The sequence below is a fragment of the Dictyostelium purpureum genome, assembly GCF_000190715.1.
Source record: "Dictyostelium purpureum unplaced genomic scaffold DICPUscaffold_103, whole genome shotgun sequence".
Lineage (NCBI taxonomy): Eukaryota > Evosea > Eumycetozoa > Dictyosteliales > Dictyosteliaceae > Dictyostelium > Dictyostelium purpureum.
The window spans coordinates 65,772-80,154 of NW_003519440.1; the positions used below are offsets into that span (position 1 = coordinate 65,772).

Here is a 14,383-nt window from a genome sequence, read left to right on the forward strand (position 1 = left end):
GAAAATTAGCTGTGTGCTGGTGGGGTGTGTTGGCGGGGGAAAAGTTTTTTTTTATTATTTCTTTTTTTTTTATTATTTCTTTTTTTTTTTTTTTTTTGGTGTGTTGTCATTATTTTTATTTTGTTTTTTCATCTTTTATAATATTTTTAAAAATTTCACTATGGAACAATGTTTTTATATAAATATAAATATTTGTTTTTAATATTATTTATATTATTAATTGTTTATAAAATAAATGGTTTGTTTCAATGCGAAACTTTGGACCCAGAATTATGTTTGGCTTCGTATCCCAATTGTATTCCTTTAATATTGAAAAGCTGTTGTGCAGGTCAAACAGGTTTATGTGTAGATATGGATAGTGCGGTAGATTATGTTTCAAATAAAAAAGATAAAGTAACAAACTGTATAAAAAATATACAAACAGGTATAATATTCGAATTATATGGTCCGTTAAACTCTATACCTGGCTTTAACATTTATCCGCCACCAAATGGTAACTATTTTTAAAAATATTAGGTTTTAATTAAAAATATTTATTAATAATTTATTTTAAAATAATAGAGACATGCAAGGATATTGGTTGTGAAGCAAAGGGTTTAAGTTGTATTTATCAACCTATTGCTAATTGCGAATCCACATCACCTTGTTGCCAACCACAACCTATTTGTTCAGACTTTACAAAACTATTAATGTCAAATATATCTCATGGAAGAGGTAATTGCGATGCCCAATGCCCTGAAGGATTTAACTGTAGATATATCGCAGATGAAGAAACTTGTTTACCCTCAAAATGCGATCTAGTTGAATGTATAGCTGGAACCGAATGCTTGCCATTAAAAGGTTTAGATATAGTTTCATGTTTTAAAAAAATTGAAATTAATGGTAATATTTTATATATAAATTATATAATATAATTTTATTTATATTATTTCAAAAGTTCTAACAATTTTAAAACAACAATATAGATAGTCCCAATGCTAACTGTGATAATGTTAAATGCCCAAACCAATTTGTATGTGGCAAAGGGGTATTTTCAAATGCAGATTGTTTACCTCAAGATATAGATTTTATATCAGAAATATTTAACTGTAGCAAGTGTCCTAAAGATTGGAAATGTGATAAATTTGGATGGGGTGGGTTATGTATAGAATGGAAACCCTCCAGTCCAGGTGATGGTGTACCATGTTTAGGTGGATTTTGTCTATTCAATCAATATTGTAATGAAACAAGCCAACAATGCGAATTTGAAAGATGTACCTCTACAACTTGTAATAAAGATATGAGTTGTATTCAATACCAACCATCACACCCAAGAGTTTGCTCATCGACCAACATTATTCCATTCACCCAAATCCCAGATACAATAATACCCTATTCGGAAAGATACAAGGACCAAATTAGAGCACAAAGATAAATAAATAAAAAATGAAAACAATAAAATAAAAAATAAACTATTCGAAAATTTTTAAATAATATAATATATCTTTTTAGTTTCTTTATTTAAAACTATTAAAATTTTCAGATAAAACTTTTTTAAATTCTAAATAGTTTCTATTTGATAATAATGGTTTTAACGATTCTTTAAATTCGTCTGATGTGAGATATGATTGAATTTCCTTATGGTAATCATTAAAGAAAAGTGAATACTTTTTAGCAACGAGTGGTGGCATGGTTGATGGACCCAATATACCGATGATTTTGGTATTGTTTAATAGCTCTTGCTTTCTTGATTCCCCATTTAATAGCTCGGCATCATATACTGTAGAATCTATTGAAGCAATATCGAATTGACCATTTAAAACACCCTCGATTGATTTTAAGTGGCTTGTGGTTTTAATTGTTTTGCTAAAGTAGTTATCGATTGATTTTGATAAAAGATTGTCTAAAAGATGCCTTTCTAAAATTTGGTAGCCTGAATAAGACTCTTTTTCGTTGTAACCAAACACCTTCCCTTTTGCGCTGTGTAAAGAGTCGATACCGCTATCTGATCTAACAACTAAAAAGCTATAGTACTGTGGCTGTTGTTGGTATATCGACTCGGTTCTAACTGGTGATACCAATGGTTCTAAAATATGATCCCCTAAAGCATACGATAAACCACACATAAATGCGAAATCGATACCATATTGAGCCATGAGTTTATGTGGTTTTTCTGACATGTTTGGATGTTTATCTTTTTCCATCTCTGAATAAACATCAATGAATTTAGCATTGATATTGAATTTCTTTGCAATCGATTCAACAACGGCACTGTAGAAATCCTGGGCATTTGAACTAAGGAATGATGCGAATCTAATTTCTTTGTACTCCCTTAAGCCTCTAAAGTTAACCTTGCCATCTGGAGTAAATGAATAGTATTTGGTTCTAACAAATGAGATTTCAGGAATAAGTTGATTTTTTGAACTGTCATCTTCTAAATATTGGGAAAATGATGAAGATGGAATGGCAATCTGAGCATTATGGATACGAACTAAATGATAATAAAGTGGTGATAAATATTGATTTGCATCTTTGTGAACTGTAAAATTTCTCCATTCGTTAACCACGTTAAAATCTTCAATGATAACAATATTGCCATAGTTAAACATACTTCTACTTGGAAGATGTGAAAGGTGCTCTTCAGATTCTGGTATATCCCTTTGAATGGTGACATATGCTAATATCTTTGGGAACTCTGGGAGGGCGCTAACCAATGCGTCATCGCTTTGAATGATCTCGGGGAGTTTTGAATTATCTAAACTTCTAGTACCAAAGAAACCTACACAACAAAACTTTTGCATTTCCAATGCTCTTGGGTAGTTATTTAAAATACAACGTAGTTTTTCATTACCATCTAAAGTTACGCTGAAATGTGGTCTATCTTTATTAATTGAGTTTGATTTTTTAAATAATGAATTGGTTTTGTGTAGTCTCATAAACTCTTTGAAATAACTAAACATTAATTCCATGTATCTTTTGTCGTCATCTGTGTATTCTTTATTTACTAGTGGGTGTTCGTTAATTCTATCTTCATCTTTTAAAAATACAACTGGTGGTAATTCGTATTTTACTGAAGTTGGTGTACTTTCTATAATCTTTTCTTTATTATTTTTGTTTCTATCTGAAAAAATATGATAGTTTGTATCCATTTTTCAATCATCAATTAAAAAAAATTCAAAAAAAAAATATCTTTTTTTTTTTTTTTTTCCAATGAAACTAAAAAAATAATAAAAGAAAAAAAAAATAAAAAAAAAATAAAAAAAAAGTAAAAAAAAAGTAAAAAATAACCCCAATTAATTTTTCCCCAGGTTCACTTCCACAAACATGATTTATATCATCATTAATTTAAATATTTATAAATATTTATAAATATTTATAAATATTTATATTCTTTATAAAAAAAAATAATTATATTCCTTGAAAGATTAAAATAGAACACACAATTTATCTTTACAAATTTTTAACACACCCACAAAAAAAAAGATTAAAAAATAATTATTTTCAAATTTACATTTATTTAAATTTAATTTAATTATTTGTTAATTTAAAATTTCCTTTTTAAAAAAAAAAAATAAAAAAAATAAAAAAATAATTATTTTAAAATAATTATACTTATGAATAATGTATTTTTTTTTTGCTGTTAAAAATTCGAATCTTGTCGTTATAAATAAACTAATGATTATTATAATAAAAAAAAAATTAAAATAATGAAAAATTTTTTTTTTTTTTTTTTTGTATGAATTTATTTATTATAATTATTAGTATAATTATAATTATTATTATTTTTTTATTATTACCTTAATTATAATATTAATATTTTTAATTTTTATTTTTTTTTATTTTTTTTATTTTTTATAATTTTATTTTATTTTATTTTTATTTTTTATTAATTATTTTTTAATAATTTAAATTTAAATTATAAATATACATATTCTAATTTAATTTGATTTAAAAAATAATAATTAATCTATTAAAATCAAAAATAATAACAAATTTAATTTTATTTTATATTTTTTTTTTTTACCACAAAATCCAACTTCATAGTTTTTTTTTATTTTTTATTTTTACTTTATTTCAACAAACCAAATATATAAATAAGTTTTATATATATATAAATCTAAACTTTAAAAATTTTTTAATTAATATTTTCAAAAATTTAAAACATGTCTTCATCAGTTCACCCAGGAGATAAATCCTCAACTTCAAACACAGCAAATATGAATGAACCAGGTATGTAAAATAATAATATAAAATAAATGAAAAAATTATTTTAATTAATAATAATCAAATGTTATATATATTAATATCTTTTTTATTTTTTTTTTATATTTTTTTTTATTATTATATAGGTAAAAGAGCTAATGAAACAGACCTTCAAAATGATGCTAAAAAATTAAAGACAGATTTAAATGAAACTGCTCACCATCTTGCTGAAGGTACTACTCATGCCTTAAATGCTACTAAAGATGCCACATTGAACGCTTTAAATGCCACTAAAGATGCAACTGCAAATGCTTTAAATGCAACTGCAACTGCATTTAACAATGGTCTACACTATGTATCAGAATCAATACAACCAGCTCTTGAAAAGACAAAAGAAATGGGTGCAAATGCTGCCACTGTTGTCACTGAAGGTGTAGAAAATCTAAAGAAGAAAACAGAAGAAATAATGCACGTCACTAAAGAGAATACAGAAGAAACAGTTAAGAAATGTGAACATTGGACAGCTGAGCAAAAGAATGCAGTATGTGATAAATGTGCTGAACTCTCCAAAGATGCCAAAGAAACTGCCCACAATGCTGCTGAAGCTACAAAGAAAGCAACCAATGAAGCTGGTGAAAAGTTAAATGAAGCAGCTAAAGATGCAAAAGAAAAAACACATGAAGCTGGTGAAAAATTAAATGAAGCAGCTAAAGATGCAAAAGAAAAAACAACAGAGTTGGCCGAAGAAGCCAAAGAAAAAACCAATGAATTAGCTAAAGATGCTAAGGAAACTGCAGATGAAACTATAAAGAAATGTGAACATTGGACTGCTGAACAAAAGGATGCAGTATGTGAAAAATGTAATGAAGTTGCCCATGATACAAAAGATGCCATTGATCATGCAGCTGAAGCTACCAAAGACTCTGTAAATAATGCTAATGAAAAAATCCAAAAGAAAGGTAGAGGAAGACCTAAGAAAAACTCTAACTAAACTCTAACCTTACAAAAAAACAATCAATAAAAACCTAATTTAATTTTTTTTTTTTTAAAAATAAAATCTTTTACACATGTTATAAATTTATTATCTTTCCTTTTTTATAATAAAAAAAAATTCAATATTGTTTATTTAGTTTTAATTAGTTGGTAATACATTAACCCAATCTGGGGTTACATTGAATGAATAAAAGAAAGTGGCCAATTCATTATCTTTACCATCTTTGAAGTACATTTTGATTGTGTATTCACCCATTGAAGATGATTGACTAGAAGGTTGCTCCCAACCAAATGATGGGAATAAAAATTCTAAATTATTTGAATTACCATGTACCTCACCAATTTTTTGAACATCTCTTCCAAATGGCATTGATTTTTTAAAAGTATGAATATGGATTTGTAAATCATTTAATGGTTCGCTAACCATATAGCCCAATATAATTTTGTAATGGCACCCTCCTTTTGCATTAAATGGTTTTGACGTTATATCTACTCTTCCGCTTCCTACTTCTATTGGAATAGTGAGTTCTGTACCTTCTGGACGCTCTTCGAAAATTACTTCAAATTTTTTGAAACAAATTTTTGTATTATTGTGAATCATTTTTTTTTATATAAACCTTAATAAAATGTTAATGCACAAAATAGAATGAAAATGAACTATAAAAAAGTTTGTATTATGTATATATATAAATATATAATAAAAAATAATGAAAGTTAATTTTTTTTTTTAATTTATAAACCCTGTATTATTAATAATAAAAAAAAAAAAGAAAAAAACAAAAAAAACAAAAAACAAAAATATTAAAAAAATTATAATATATCAAATATAAAAAAACTATCACCCACACACATATTTATTTATTTATAAATAATCATCACCCCACAAATTAAAAAAAAAATGTGGTTTATTTTTTTTATGTATATTAAATCAAATGATTAAATTTAACACCTGATCATCATTATAATAAAATAATATTATTTCACTTTTTAAAAGAGGATTAAATTTATTTAATGTTTTTAAGAATGTATGATAAAAAATAAATATAAATACTAATATATAATATTTTATTTTTTTATTTTTCCTTTATTAAAAATTAGTATTTTTTGTTTAATTTATCTTTACATAGGTTTTATATTATGCAATAATTATTCAACTATAACAATTTTCCTTTTTAAGAAAAAAAATTAAAAAAAAAAAAAAAAAAAAAAAAGAATTTTAAAAAAAAATAATTTATTATTTTTTAAATTAAATTATTAATTTAAAATACCAAAATGATTTTTAATAAAGCTATAAAATAAATTTTTTTTTCATTTTATTTTATAGAATTATTTATTCAATAGATATATAAATAAAAAATGGATAATACAACTCATAAAGTTGAAACAACCACAACCACCACAAGTAAATATTAAAATATTTTTTATATCTTAATTTTTTTTATGTTTTTAATAAAATCCAAAGGTATCTCTAACAAATCTTTTTTTCTATATTAAATAATTAAATTTTTAAAATACCAAGCAACATCAAATGGAGGTTTTATGGATCATTTAAAAGATATTGCACACCATGGTAAAGACTATTTAAATAAAGGATGGGAATTTACCAAAGAAAAAGCCAATGAAAGTTACGAATACTCCAAAGAAAAAGCATCTGAAGGTTTTCAATTTTCAAAAGAAAAAGTCGGTGAATTTAGCCATGCTATAAATGAATCACTTCCAGAGAAATTACAATACCATCCAGATGGCACAGTTAAAACCACTGAGACCAAAAAAGTTCATGAAAACCTTGATGGTAGCAAAACTGTTGAACATGAAAAAACAACAACAGTCCACGACACTAAAGTTTAATCAATTATTAAACTAAATTAAAAACAACAATAAAAAAAAAAGAAATAAAAATAATATTTACTATTTAAAAAAAAAAAACTATTATTTATTTATTTACAAAGCTATTATTTTTTCATATTTGATAATTTGGGTATAACTAATTTTTTTTGTTTTAAAATGTCGTGAATATCTTTAAATCCTCTGGATGTAGCTGTACCAATACTATTATTACTATTACTATTTATATTTTCTTTATTATTCTCTTGATTTAATCTATTTTCTTTTTCTTTCTTTTCTTTTTCTTTTTGTCTTTTTTCTTTTTGTCTTTTTTCTTTTTCCAATCTTTCTGCTTCAGCTCTTTCTTGTTCTATTCTTTCCTTTTCTTTTTGTTTTTGCTTTTTTTCTTTTTCTTTTTCTTTTTCCTTTTCTTTTCTTTCCCTTTCTCTTTCTCTCTCTCTTTCTCTCTCTCTTTCTGTTTCTCTTTCTCTTTCCCTTTCTCTTTCTAATTTTTCTTGTTCTTCTCTGTCCTCTTTTTCTTTTTTTAACCTCTGTTTTTCTTTTTCAAATTTTTCTTGTTCTAATTTTTCATGCTCTTCTTTTTCCTTTTTTGAAACTCTACCCCTTTTTTTGGGCTTTTCTTCTTGTTGCTGTTCATGTTGATTTTCTTCGTCCTCTGAAACTCTTTTTGATGTCGATCTCTTTTTGGGATTTGTGGGTGCTGGTTCTGATTGGGAATTTTTTCTTGGTCTACCTTTTGTTTTCTTTTGTTTCTCTTCCTCTTTTTCCTCTTCCTCTTGCTCTTCATCTGTGTGTTGCTCTTGTTCCTCTTTGGTATCTTCTTTCTTTTTCAAATTTGATCTGGTTGGTTTCTTTTTAACAACTCTTTCCTCTCTATCTTCCTCCTCCTCTTCTTCATCTTCGATGACTTTTCTTTTGTTTCTAGTTTTATTTATTATTTGGTCAAATGCTTCATATGAATCTTTTTGTGTTTTATTTTCTTGACCATAATTAACTTTGACATCATTTATATCGTTATTGCTATTATGATTCATATTTAAATTTGAATTATAACTATTATATCCATTATTAAAACTGTTATTGTTTAATTTCAATAATAATTTTGAAACCTGATCCCTAAGTGAGGCAACCTCTTGTTTTGAGCTATCCATGTTTGAATCAAACATTAATTGTTTCATTTCACTATCTTTAACTAATCTTTCATTTCTTTCTTTTAAAATTGGTACAACTTCTAAATCCTTGTTTAACTTTTCAATTGATTTCTTATACGATGAATTCTTTTCAGTTAATTTAGAAACCTCTTCTCTTAATGATTGCAATTGCTCGTCACGCTTACCTTGTTGGTGGCCTGTAGTTTGAGATATTTCAATTTTTAATTGTGATATTTCTTTATTCTTTGACTGTTCAAGTTGGCTTAATTGTTCTTTAAATTGCTCCTTTTGTTCATTTATTAATTTTTCATTCTCTTTATTAAGCTTATCAATTGATTTCTTATACGATGAATTCTTTTCAGTTAATTTAGAAACCTCCTCTCTTAATGATTGCAACTGTTCGTCACGTTTACCCTGTTGATGACCTGTGGTTTGGGATAACTCTACTCTTAACTTTGAAATGACTTCATTCAACTCTGCAATTTCTTGACCCTTTGATTCGTTGATATTTGATATTTCTTCACCTCGACTCTTCTCTAATTGACGAATTTGATCCTTATGCTCTCCTTTTAATTTCTCGATTGATTTCTTGTGTGATGAATTCTTTTCAGTTAATTTCGATACTTCATCTCTTAATGACTGTAACTGCTCATCACGTTTACCTTGTTGATGACCTGTAGCCTGTGATAACTCGAGTTTTAATCTTGAAACTGTATCGTTCAACTCTTCAATTTCCTGATCCTTTGATTCATTAATACTTGAAATTTCCTCACCTTTACTTTTTTCCAACTGTGCAATTTGGTCCCTATGTTCACTCTTTAATTTCTCCATTTGTTTTTTTAAATTTGAATATTTCTCTTTTAAATTTTGCAATTGCTCTTCATTCTTTGAAATTTCTTGTTCTTTAATATGTAAAATTTGTAAGTGATGTTCATTAATTGTTTTAATTTGATTTTGGAATGACTCTTTAAGCTCTGACACTGAATCTAAATGTTGATCTTCTATTTCTATAATATGATTCTTTGAACCCAGCAAAGAAATCTCTAAATTTTGATTTTCATATCTTAACTGTTTAACTGACTGTTGATAATTATCTATATCTATATCATATTTATTTTGAAGCTCTTCAATTTCCCTATTCTTTATTTCAATTTGATTTTCAATATATTTTTTAGTCTCTTCAAAATATTGATTCATTTCGCTCTATAATGAAAAAAATTAAAATTTGTTAATAAATAAAATAAAAAAGGCTATAACTATTAACTATTTAAACTTACATTTATTTTTAAAATTTCTTGGTGACGTGAAATTTGTTGCGATTCTTTTAAATCTTGAATTTCAATATCCTTCATATCTTTTTATAATACATAAAATAAATGATTAATATAAGATCGTAATAATATTAATATAAATAATGAAATGATTTACTTACAATTGGTGTATTGTAATTTATTTTGACCTTGTTTTTCGATCAATTGCAAAAGTCTTAAATGTGAAAGTTCATATTCATTTTCAAGTAAACTGCTCTCCAATGATTCGATTTCCTTTGAATAAAAAAAAAACTGGTCAATAAATTTAATAATAAGATTAAATTTTAAAATTTTACATACAACTTTGAATCCCTCTAATAACTCTTCATTATTATTTTTACTGTCATTTTTGATTGTATTACTATTACTATTATTAATATTATTATTATTATTATTAACATTCGTATTATCGTTTATATTGTTTGTATTACTATTATGGGCAATACTATTAGTATCATTGTTTTGACTATTAACTTTGTAACTATCTTCTTTTTTTTGGCAATCTTCAATATTTTTTATTGTTGCACTATTTTCTATTACATCTAATTTAGCCTGTTCACTGTTTGAAGCCATCGTACCATCTTGATTATTTATATCCAAAGGCTTAATTGAATCTATTGTATTTCCAACATCATTGCTATTAGACACAGGAGTTGTATCAGCAATTGTATTTGCTTCTATATGATTACAATTATCAACTGTTAATGTATTGTTGTTATTATTCAATACATTTTGGTCAATTTGTACTTGATTATTTGTTTGTAAATCTAAATGCTGTTGAATGTCAATATCCATTTTATTTATAAAGTTGATACATTTAATTAATTGTGTATTTAAAAATTATTATATTGTTAAAAAAAAAATTAAAAAAAAAAAAAAAAAAATTTTAAATAAAAATTAAATTTTAAAAAATTTATGAAAAAGGAGGCAAATCCAAAATAATAATCAACAATTATTTTATTTAATATTTCTTATATCCTATTATTTATATTTTATTAAGAAAGTAAAAATAAAGTAATCTTTTTAGATATTTTTTTTTAATTTAAAAACAATAAATAAATGCTATTACTTTTTTTTTTTAAATATTTTTTTATTTATATTTTAAAAAACTATTAATAATTAACTTGATGCGGACATGCTAAATCAAAACATTATTTATAATCTTTTCTCTTTTTTTTGTTGTTTTTTGGTTTTTTTTTTTTTTTTTTTTTGTTATTTTTTTTAAATTATTTTTTTTTTTTAAAAAAAAAAATTGGCTCCAGAATTACATCATTATTATTATTATCATTTATTATTATTTATTATTGTTGTATATAAATTAAATTAACTTGAGGTTTTATAATATAAGAAAGTATTAAAAAATCTAACAACCTAAAAATTGTTTGAAAAAAAATTATATTAATATATATGAAAAAAAAATATTTTGATATAATATGTTATTGAACTACTTACATCCCCTTTTTTTATTATTAGGGTTTTGGGTAAGATCTGGTTTGCTGTGTAATTGTGGTGGTTCGTTTGGTGTATCTATCATACGCTTTTTGATATCTTTAGCTAAACTGATGAAAGCTTCCTCTACATTTATACTGTTTTTAGCAGAGGTTTCTAAAAATTTAATACCATATTCATCAGCGAGAGATTTACCTCTTGCACTATCAACTACCTTCTTTTCTGCCATATCGCATTTGTTTCCAATTAACATTTTATTAACTGAATCTGTAGCATGTTGTTCAATATTTCTAATCCAGTTTCTAATATCTAGAATAATAAATAACAAAAAAAAAAGAAAAAATTAGAATATTTTTAATTGATGCGTATTAATTTTTTTATAGACCATACTGCCAAATGATTTTTCATCGGTAACATCATATACTAAAAGGATACCCATAGCACCACGATAGTAAGCAGTGGTGATGGTTCTGAAACGTTCTTGACCAGCTGTATCCCAGATTTGTAATTTAATTCTTTTGCCTTCTAATTCAATTGTACGAATTTTGAAATCAATACTATTTTTATGAGAAATTTATTAAATTAGTATAAATGTAATATGATTAAATAATAATATTGCTTTTTATAGTTGGAGTAATGATGGTGTGATCAATAACAAAGTTCAATATTATAATCAATTACTGTCCAACTGCAAAAAGCAGAATTATTATTATTATGTAACTTACCCAATAGTAGTAATGAAACTTGGTGTGAATGAATCTTCAGAGAAACGTAATAATAAACATGATTTACCAACACCTGAATCACCAATTAAAAGTAATTTAATTAAATAATCGTAAGCTGCTGATTTATTTGAAGCTGGTGCACCTGGTGTTGCCATTTTCTTTCTTAATTATATTATATAGTTTGGTTGAAAATAAAAATAGTTGAACTAAATATTACAAATTCTTTTAATTGTTACAATTTAAAAAAAAAAATTTTAAAATTTTAGGTTAATATAAAATTTTATAAAGGTTGGTTTTATGTAAAAAATTTATGGTGTGAATGTTTTAATTTATATAACGGATTTTTTTTTTTTGTGATGATATTGTTTTTTTTTTGAAAAAAAAATTAAAAAAATAAAATAAAAAATAAAAAATTAAAAAAAAAAAAATTAAAAAAAAAAATCGAATACTATGTGAAAAAAAAAAAAAATTTACACAACAAATGGCTTTTTTTATAAAAAAAAAAAAGGTGGTTGGATGTTATGGTAAAGTTAAATAAAAAATTTTGAAAAAGATATCAAATTAATGGTGTTTAACTTAAAAACATTGAAGTTTTTTTTTTTTAAAAAAAAAGGTTATAAAATTAAGTCCTACATTTATCTAAATTTATTCCTGTGTATTATACTTTTTATTATTTTTTTTAAAAATAGTTTTGATTGATATTGTGTAAATGAAAAAAAATTTATTAACATATAAACACAAAAAAAATAAAAAAAAATATATATTTTTTTAAATTACTTATATTATAATAAAAATTTAAATAACAAAAAAAAAAAATAATAATAATATAAATTTTTAAAATAAAAAATAAATAAAAAATATAATTTAAAAAAATAAATAAAATTAAATCAAATTTTTCACACAATTATATTAAGTTATTTTATTATTTTTATTATTATTCTATTACCCACACTTAAAAAAATAATTAAAAAATAATTAAAAATAGTAATACTATTGAACACAATGTGTTTATTAAAATTGTTATTTTTTCAAATTACACAAAAAAAAAAAAAAAAAAAAAAAAAATAAAAATTTATTATTATTAATAGATATGGCTATTATTTTTTTTTTTATATTTATATATTTAAATATATTATTTAAAATACATAAAGTCAATTATTATTATTATTATTGTTGTTAAATTATATTAATATTATTATTATAAATATGAGAAAAACAATTTTTATTTATAAAATGTTTATAATGATGTTTTTAATATATAACATAAATATATAAATATAATCGGGTCTATTACAATACAATGTGTTAAAAGTATAAACAAATATTTGATGATTATTTTTTTATGAAATGATAAAGTGATTAATAGAGTGTTTTGGCTGTATTAATGGGCCCATGGTTATAGGTGATATGGGTGATAATAAAAAGATAAGATATTTTATAAAATATATATTGATAAAAATTCTAATCAAACTTTTTTTTTGTTATTTATTGTTATTAAATATTCATTGTGCTTTTATTTTAATGTTATTATGGAGTCATATTATGATAATTTATGAGGATAGAGATGGGATTCATATCCATAGACCTAAAACTGATTAATCTTTATAATTATTATTATTGTTATTGTTATTTAATTAATATTTATAATTCTACCTTTTTTAAATGATTTTTAAAAATTGAAACCTTTTTAAAGAATGGTTCTCGTTTTAATTTGCTAGTATAAAAATGAAATAAAAATAAAGTTTAATAAATAAAATATTTATATATAAAAAATAAAAAAAAAAATTTTAAATAAAAAAAAAAAAGCAAAAAAAAAAACAAAAATTTTTAAAAAAAATTAAAAAAAAATAATAAAAAAAAAATAAAATAAAAATATAAAAAAAAAAAAATAATAATAAAATTTTTATTTGAAAATTTGATTTATCTTGTGGTCTTTGTTTGGGTTTATTAAATTGTTTTTGGAGTGTGTGTGAGGGGCAAGATCTCAATTTAAATACTTAACAACTTAAATTTCTTTTAATTTAATTAAAATGGTGCCAATATCCAAAATATATAATTTCTAAAATAGTAATAGTATCATTCTTATTGACATTTCACTTAATAAAAATAAAATAGGACTCAATATATTATTTGTATACTTTAACATTTTCGTTTTACATTATATTTAGGATTGGTTAATTTATAATAATGTCAAGAAATAATATAATTAATACATATAAAATACATTACATATAATAATTATTGTTTTTTGCAGTATAATACTAAAAGGTATCAAAATATTAAGAAGTTTCGTAAAGATAAAGATATATGAGCAGTCGTTTTTTTATTTTTTTTGAAAATAATTCCTTGATTCGATTTTTTAAAATTAAATAATTTTAAAAAAAGTGAAAAAATTTAAAAAAATTAAAAAATTTAAAATTTAAAATTTTACTGGGAAAATTTTTCAAAGAACTTGGACAACGGGGTTAAAGTTTTTTTAAAAAGGTGGTAAACTTGAAATTTACCTTATTAAATTAAAAAAATTATAATTTTATATTAAGTTATTGCAATGGTTATGATTTTCCCTTTTTTAAATTTTAAAGTTATTGGATGTGTTGGGAGTTAAAATAATTTAAATATTTTTTATTAATTTATTTTTTATAGGGATTATAGAATTGGAAAGGTTCCCAATTTGGGACCCTTTGGTTTAAAGTTATGGAACGAAAAATGGGTTTAAAATTTCCATAAA

The 14,383-nt window shown here is 23.3% G+C and overlaps 8 protein-coding genes across 8 annotated transcripts; 3 read left to right on the top strand and 5 right to left on the bottom strand.

Annotated features, from left to right (window-relative positions):
* Positions 1-168: 168 nt before the first annotated feature.
* Positions 169-1,414, top strand: DICPUDRAFT_87647 (uncharacterized protein; the record flags this gene model as incomplete). Its single annotated transcript, XM_003287511.1, has 3 exons — positions 169-493; positions 562-882; positions 966-1,414. 3 exons carry the CDS (start codon positions 169-171, stop codon positions 1,412-1,414), a joined length of 1,095 nt encoding a protein of 364 aa, XP_003287559.1.
* Positions 1,415-1,496: 82 nt separating this feature from the next.
* On the bottom strand, positions 1,497-3,128 carry DICPUDRAFT_32613 (uncharacterized protein; the record flags this gene model as incomplete). Its single annotated transcript, XM_003287532.1, has 1 exon — positions 1,497-3,128. The coding sequence occupies one exon, from the start codon at positions 3,126-3,128 to the stop codon at positions 1,497-1,499; it is 1,632 nt and encodes a 543-aa protein (XP_003287580.1).
* A 643-nt stretch (positions 3,129-3,771) lies between these two features.
* DICPUDRAFT_97749 (uncharacterized protein) lies at positions 3,772-5,229 on the top strand. The gene is made up of 2 exons (XM_003287512.1): positions 3,772-4,209; positions 4,329-5,229. Exons 1-2 carry the CDS (start codon positions 4,143-4,145, stop codon positions 5,171-5,173), a joined length of 912 nt encoding a protein of 303 aa, XP_003287560.1. The 5' UTR covers positions 3,772-4,142; the 3' UTR covers positions 5,174-5,229.
* An 85-nt stretch (positions 5,230-5,314) lies between these two features.
* Positions 5,315-5,776, bottom strand: DICPUDRAFT_78427 (uncharacterized protein; the record flags this gene model as incomplete). Its single annotated transcript, XM_003287533.1, has 1 exon — positions 5,315-5,776. The coding sequence occupies one exon, from the start codon at positions 5,774-5,776 to the stop codon at positions 5,315-5,317; it is 462 nt and encodes a 153-aa protein (XP_003287581.1).
* Positions 5,777-6,531: 755 nt separating this feature from the next.
* On the top strand, positions 6,532-7,089 carry DICPUDRAFT_54918 (uncharacterized protein; the record flags this gene model as incomplete). Its single annotated transcript, XM_003287513.1, has 2 exons — positions 6,532-6,577; positions 6,695-7,089. 2 exons carry the CDS (start codon positions 6,532-6,534, stop codon positions 7,021-7,023), a joined length of 375 nt encoding a protein of 124 aa, XP_003287561.1. The 3' UTR covers positions 7,024-7,089.
* A 38-nt stretch (positions 7,090-7,127) lies between these two features.
* On the bottom strand, positions 7,128-8,198 carry DICPUDRAFT_78429 (uncharacterized protein; the record flags this gene model as incomplete). Its single annotated transcript, XM_003287534.1, has 1 exon — positions 7,128-8,198. One exon carries the CDS (start codon positions 8,196-8,198, stop codon positions 7,128-7,130), a length of 1,071 nt encoding a protein of 356 aa, XP_003287582.1.
* Positions 8,199-9,430: 1,232 nt separating this feature from the next.
* On the bottom strand, positions 9,431-10,276 carry DICPUDRAFT_78430 (uncharacterized protein; the record flags this gene model as incomplete). Its single annotated transcript, XM_003287535.1, has 3 exons — positions 9,431-9,525; positions 9,604-9,715; positions 9,782-10,276. The coding sequence occupies 3 exons, from the start codon at positions 10,274-10,276 to the stop codon at positions 9,431-9,433; spliced, it is 702 nt and encodes a 233-aa protein (XP_003287583.1).
* A 383-nt stretch (positions 10,277-10,659) lies between these two features.
* On the bottom strand, positions 10,660-12,394 carry DICPUDRAFT_91938 (Rab GTPase). The gene is made up of 5 exons (XM_003287536.1): positions 12,289-12,394; positions 11,656-11,877; positions 11,321-11,487; positions 10,934-11,239; positions 10,660-10,852 (listed from the first exon to the last, which is right to left on the bottom strand). Exons 2-5 carry the CDS (start codon positions 11,808-11,810, stop codon positions 10,845-10,847), a joined length of 636 nt encoding a protein of 211 aa, XP_003287584.1. The 5' UTR covers positions 11,811-11,877; positions 12,289-12,394; the 3' UTR covers positions 10,660-10,844.
* Positions 12,395-14,383: the final 1,989 nt, after the last annotated feature.

Coding starts and splice junctions, on each gene's coding strand:
- DICPUDRAFT_97749 (XM_003287512.1), top strand. CDS start 4,143: ATGTCTTCATCAGTTCACCCAGGAGATAAATCCTCAACTTCAAACACA. Junction 4,210..4,328: donor AGCAAATATGAATGAACCAG/GTATGTAAAATA, acceptor ATTATTATATAG/GTAAAAGAGCTAATGAAACA.
- DICPUDRAFT_91938 (XM_003287536.1), bottom strand. CDS start 11,810: ATGGCAACACCAGGTGCACCAGCTTCAAATAAATCAGCAGCTTACGAT. Junction 11,488..11,655: donor AGTTTCATTACTACTATTGG/GTAAGTTACATA, acceptor TCATAAAAATAG/TATTGATTTCAAAATTCGTA. Junction 11,240..11,320: donor CGATGAAAAATCATTTGGCA/GTATGGTCTATA, acceptor TTATTATTCTAG/ATATTAGAAACTGGATTAGA.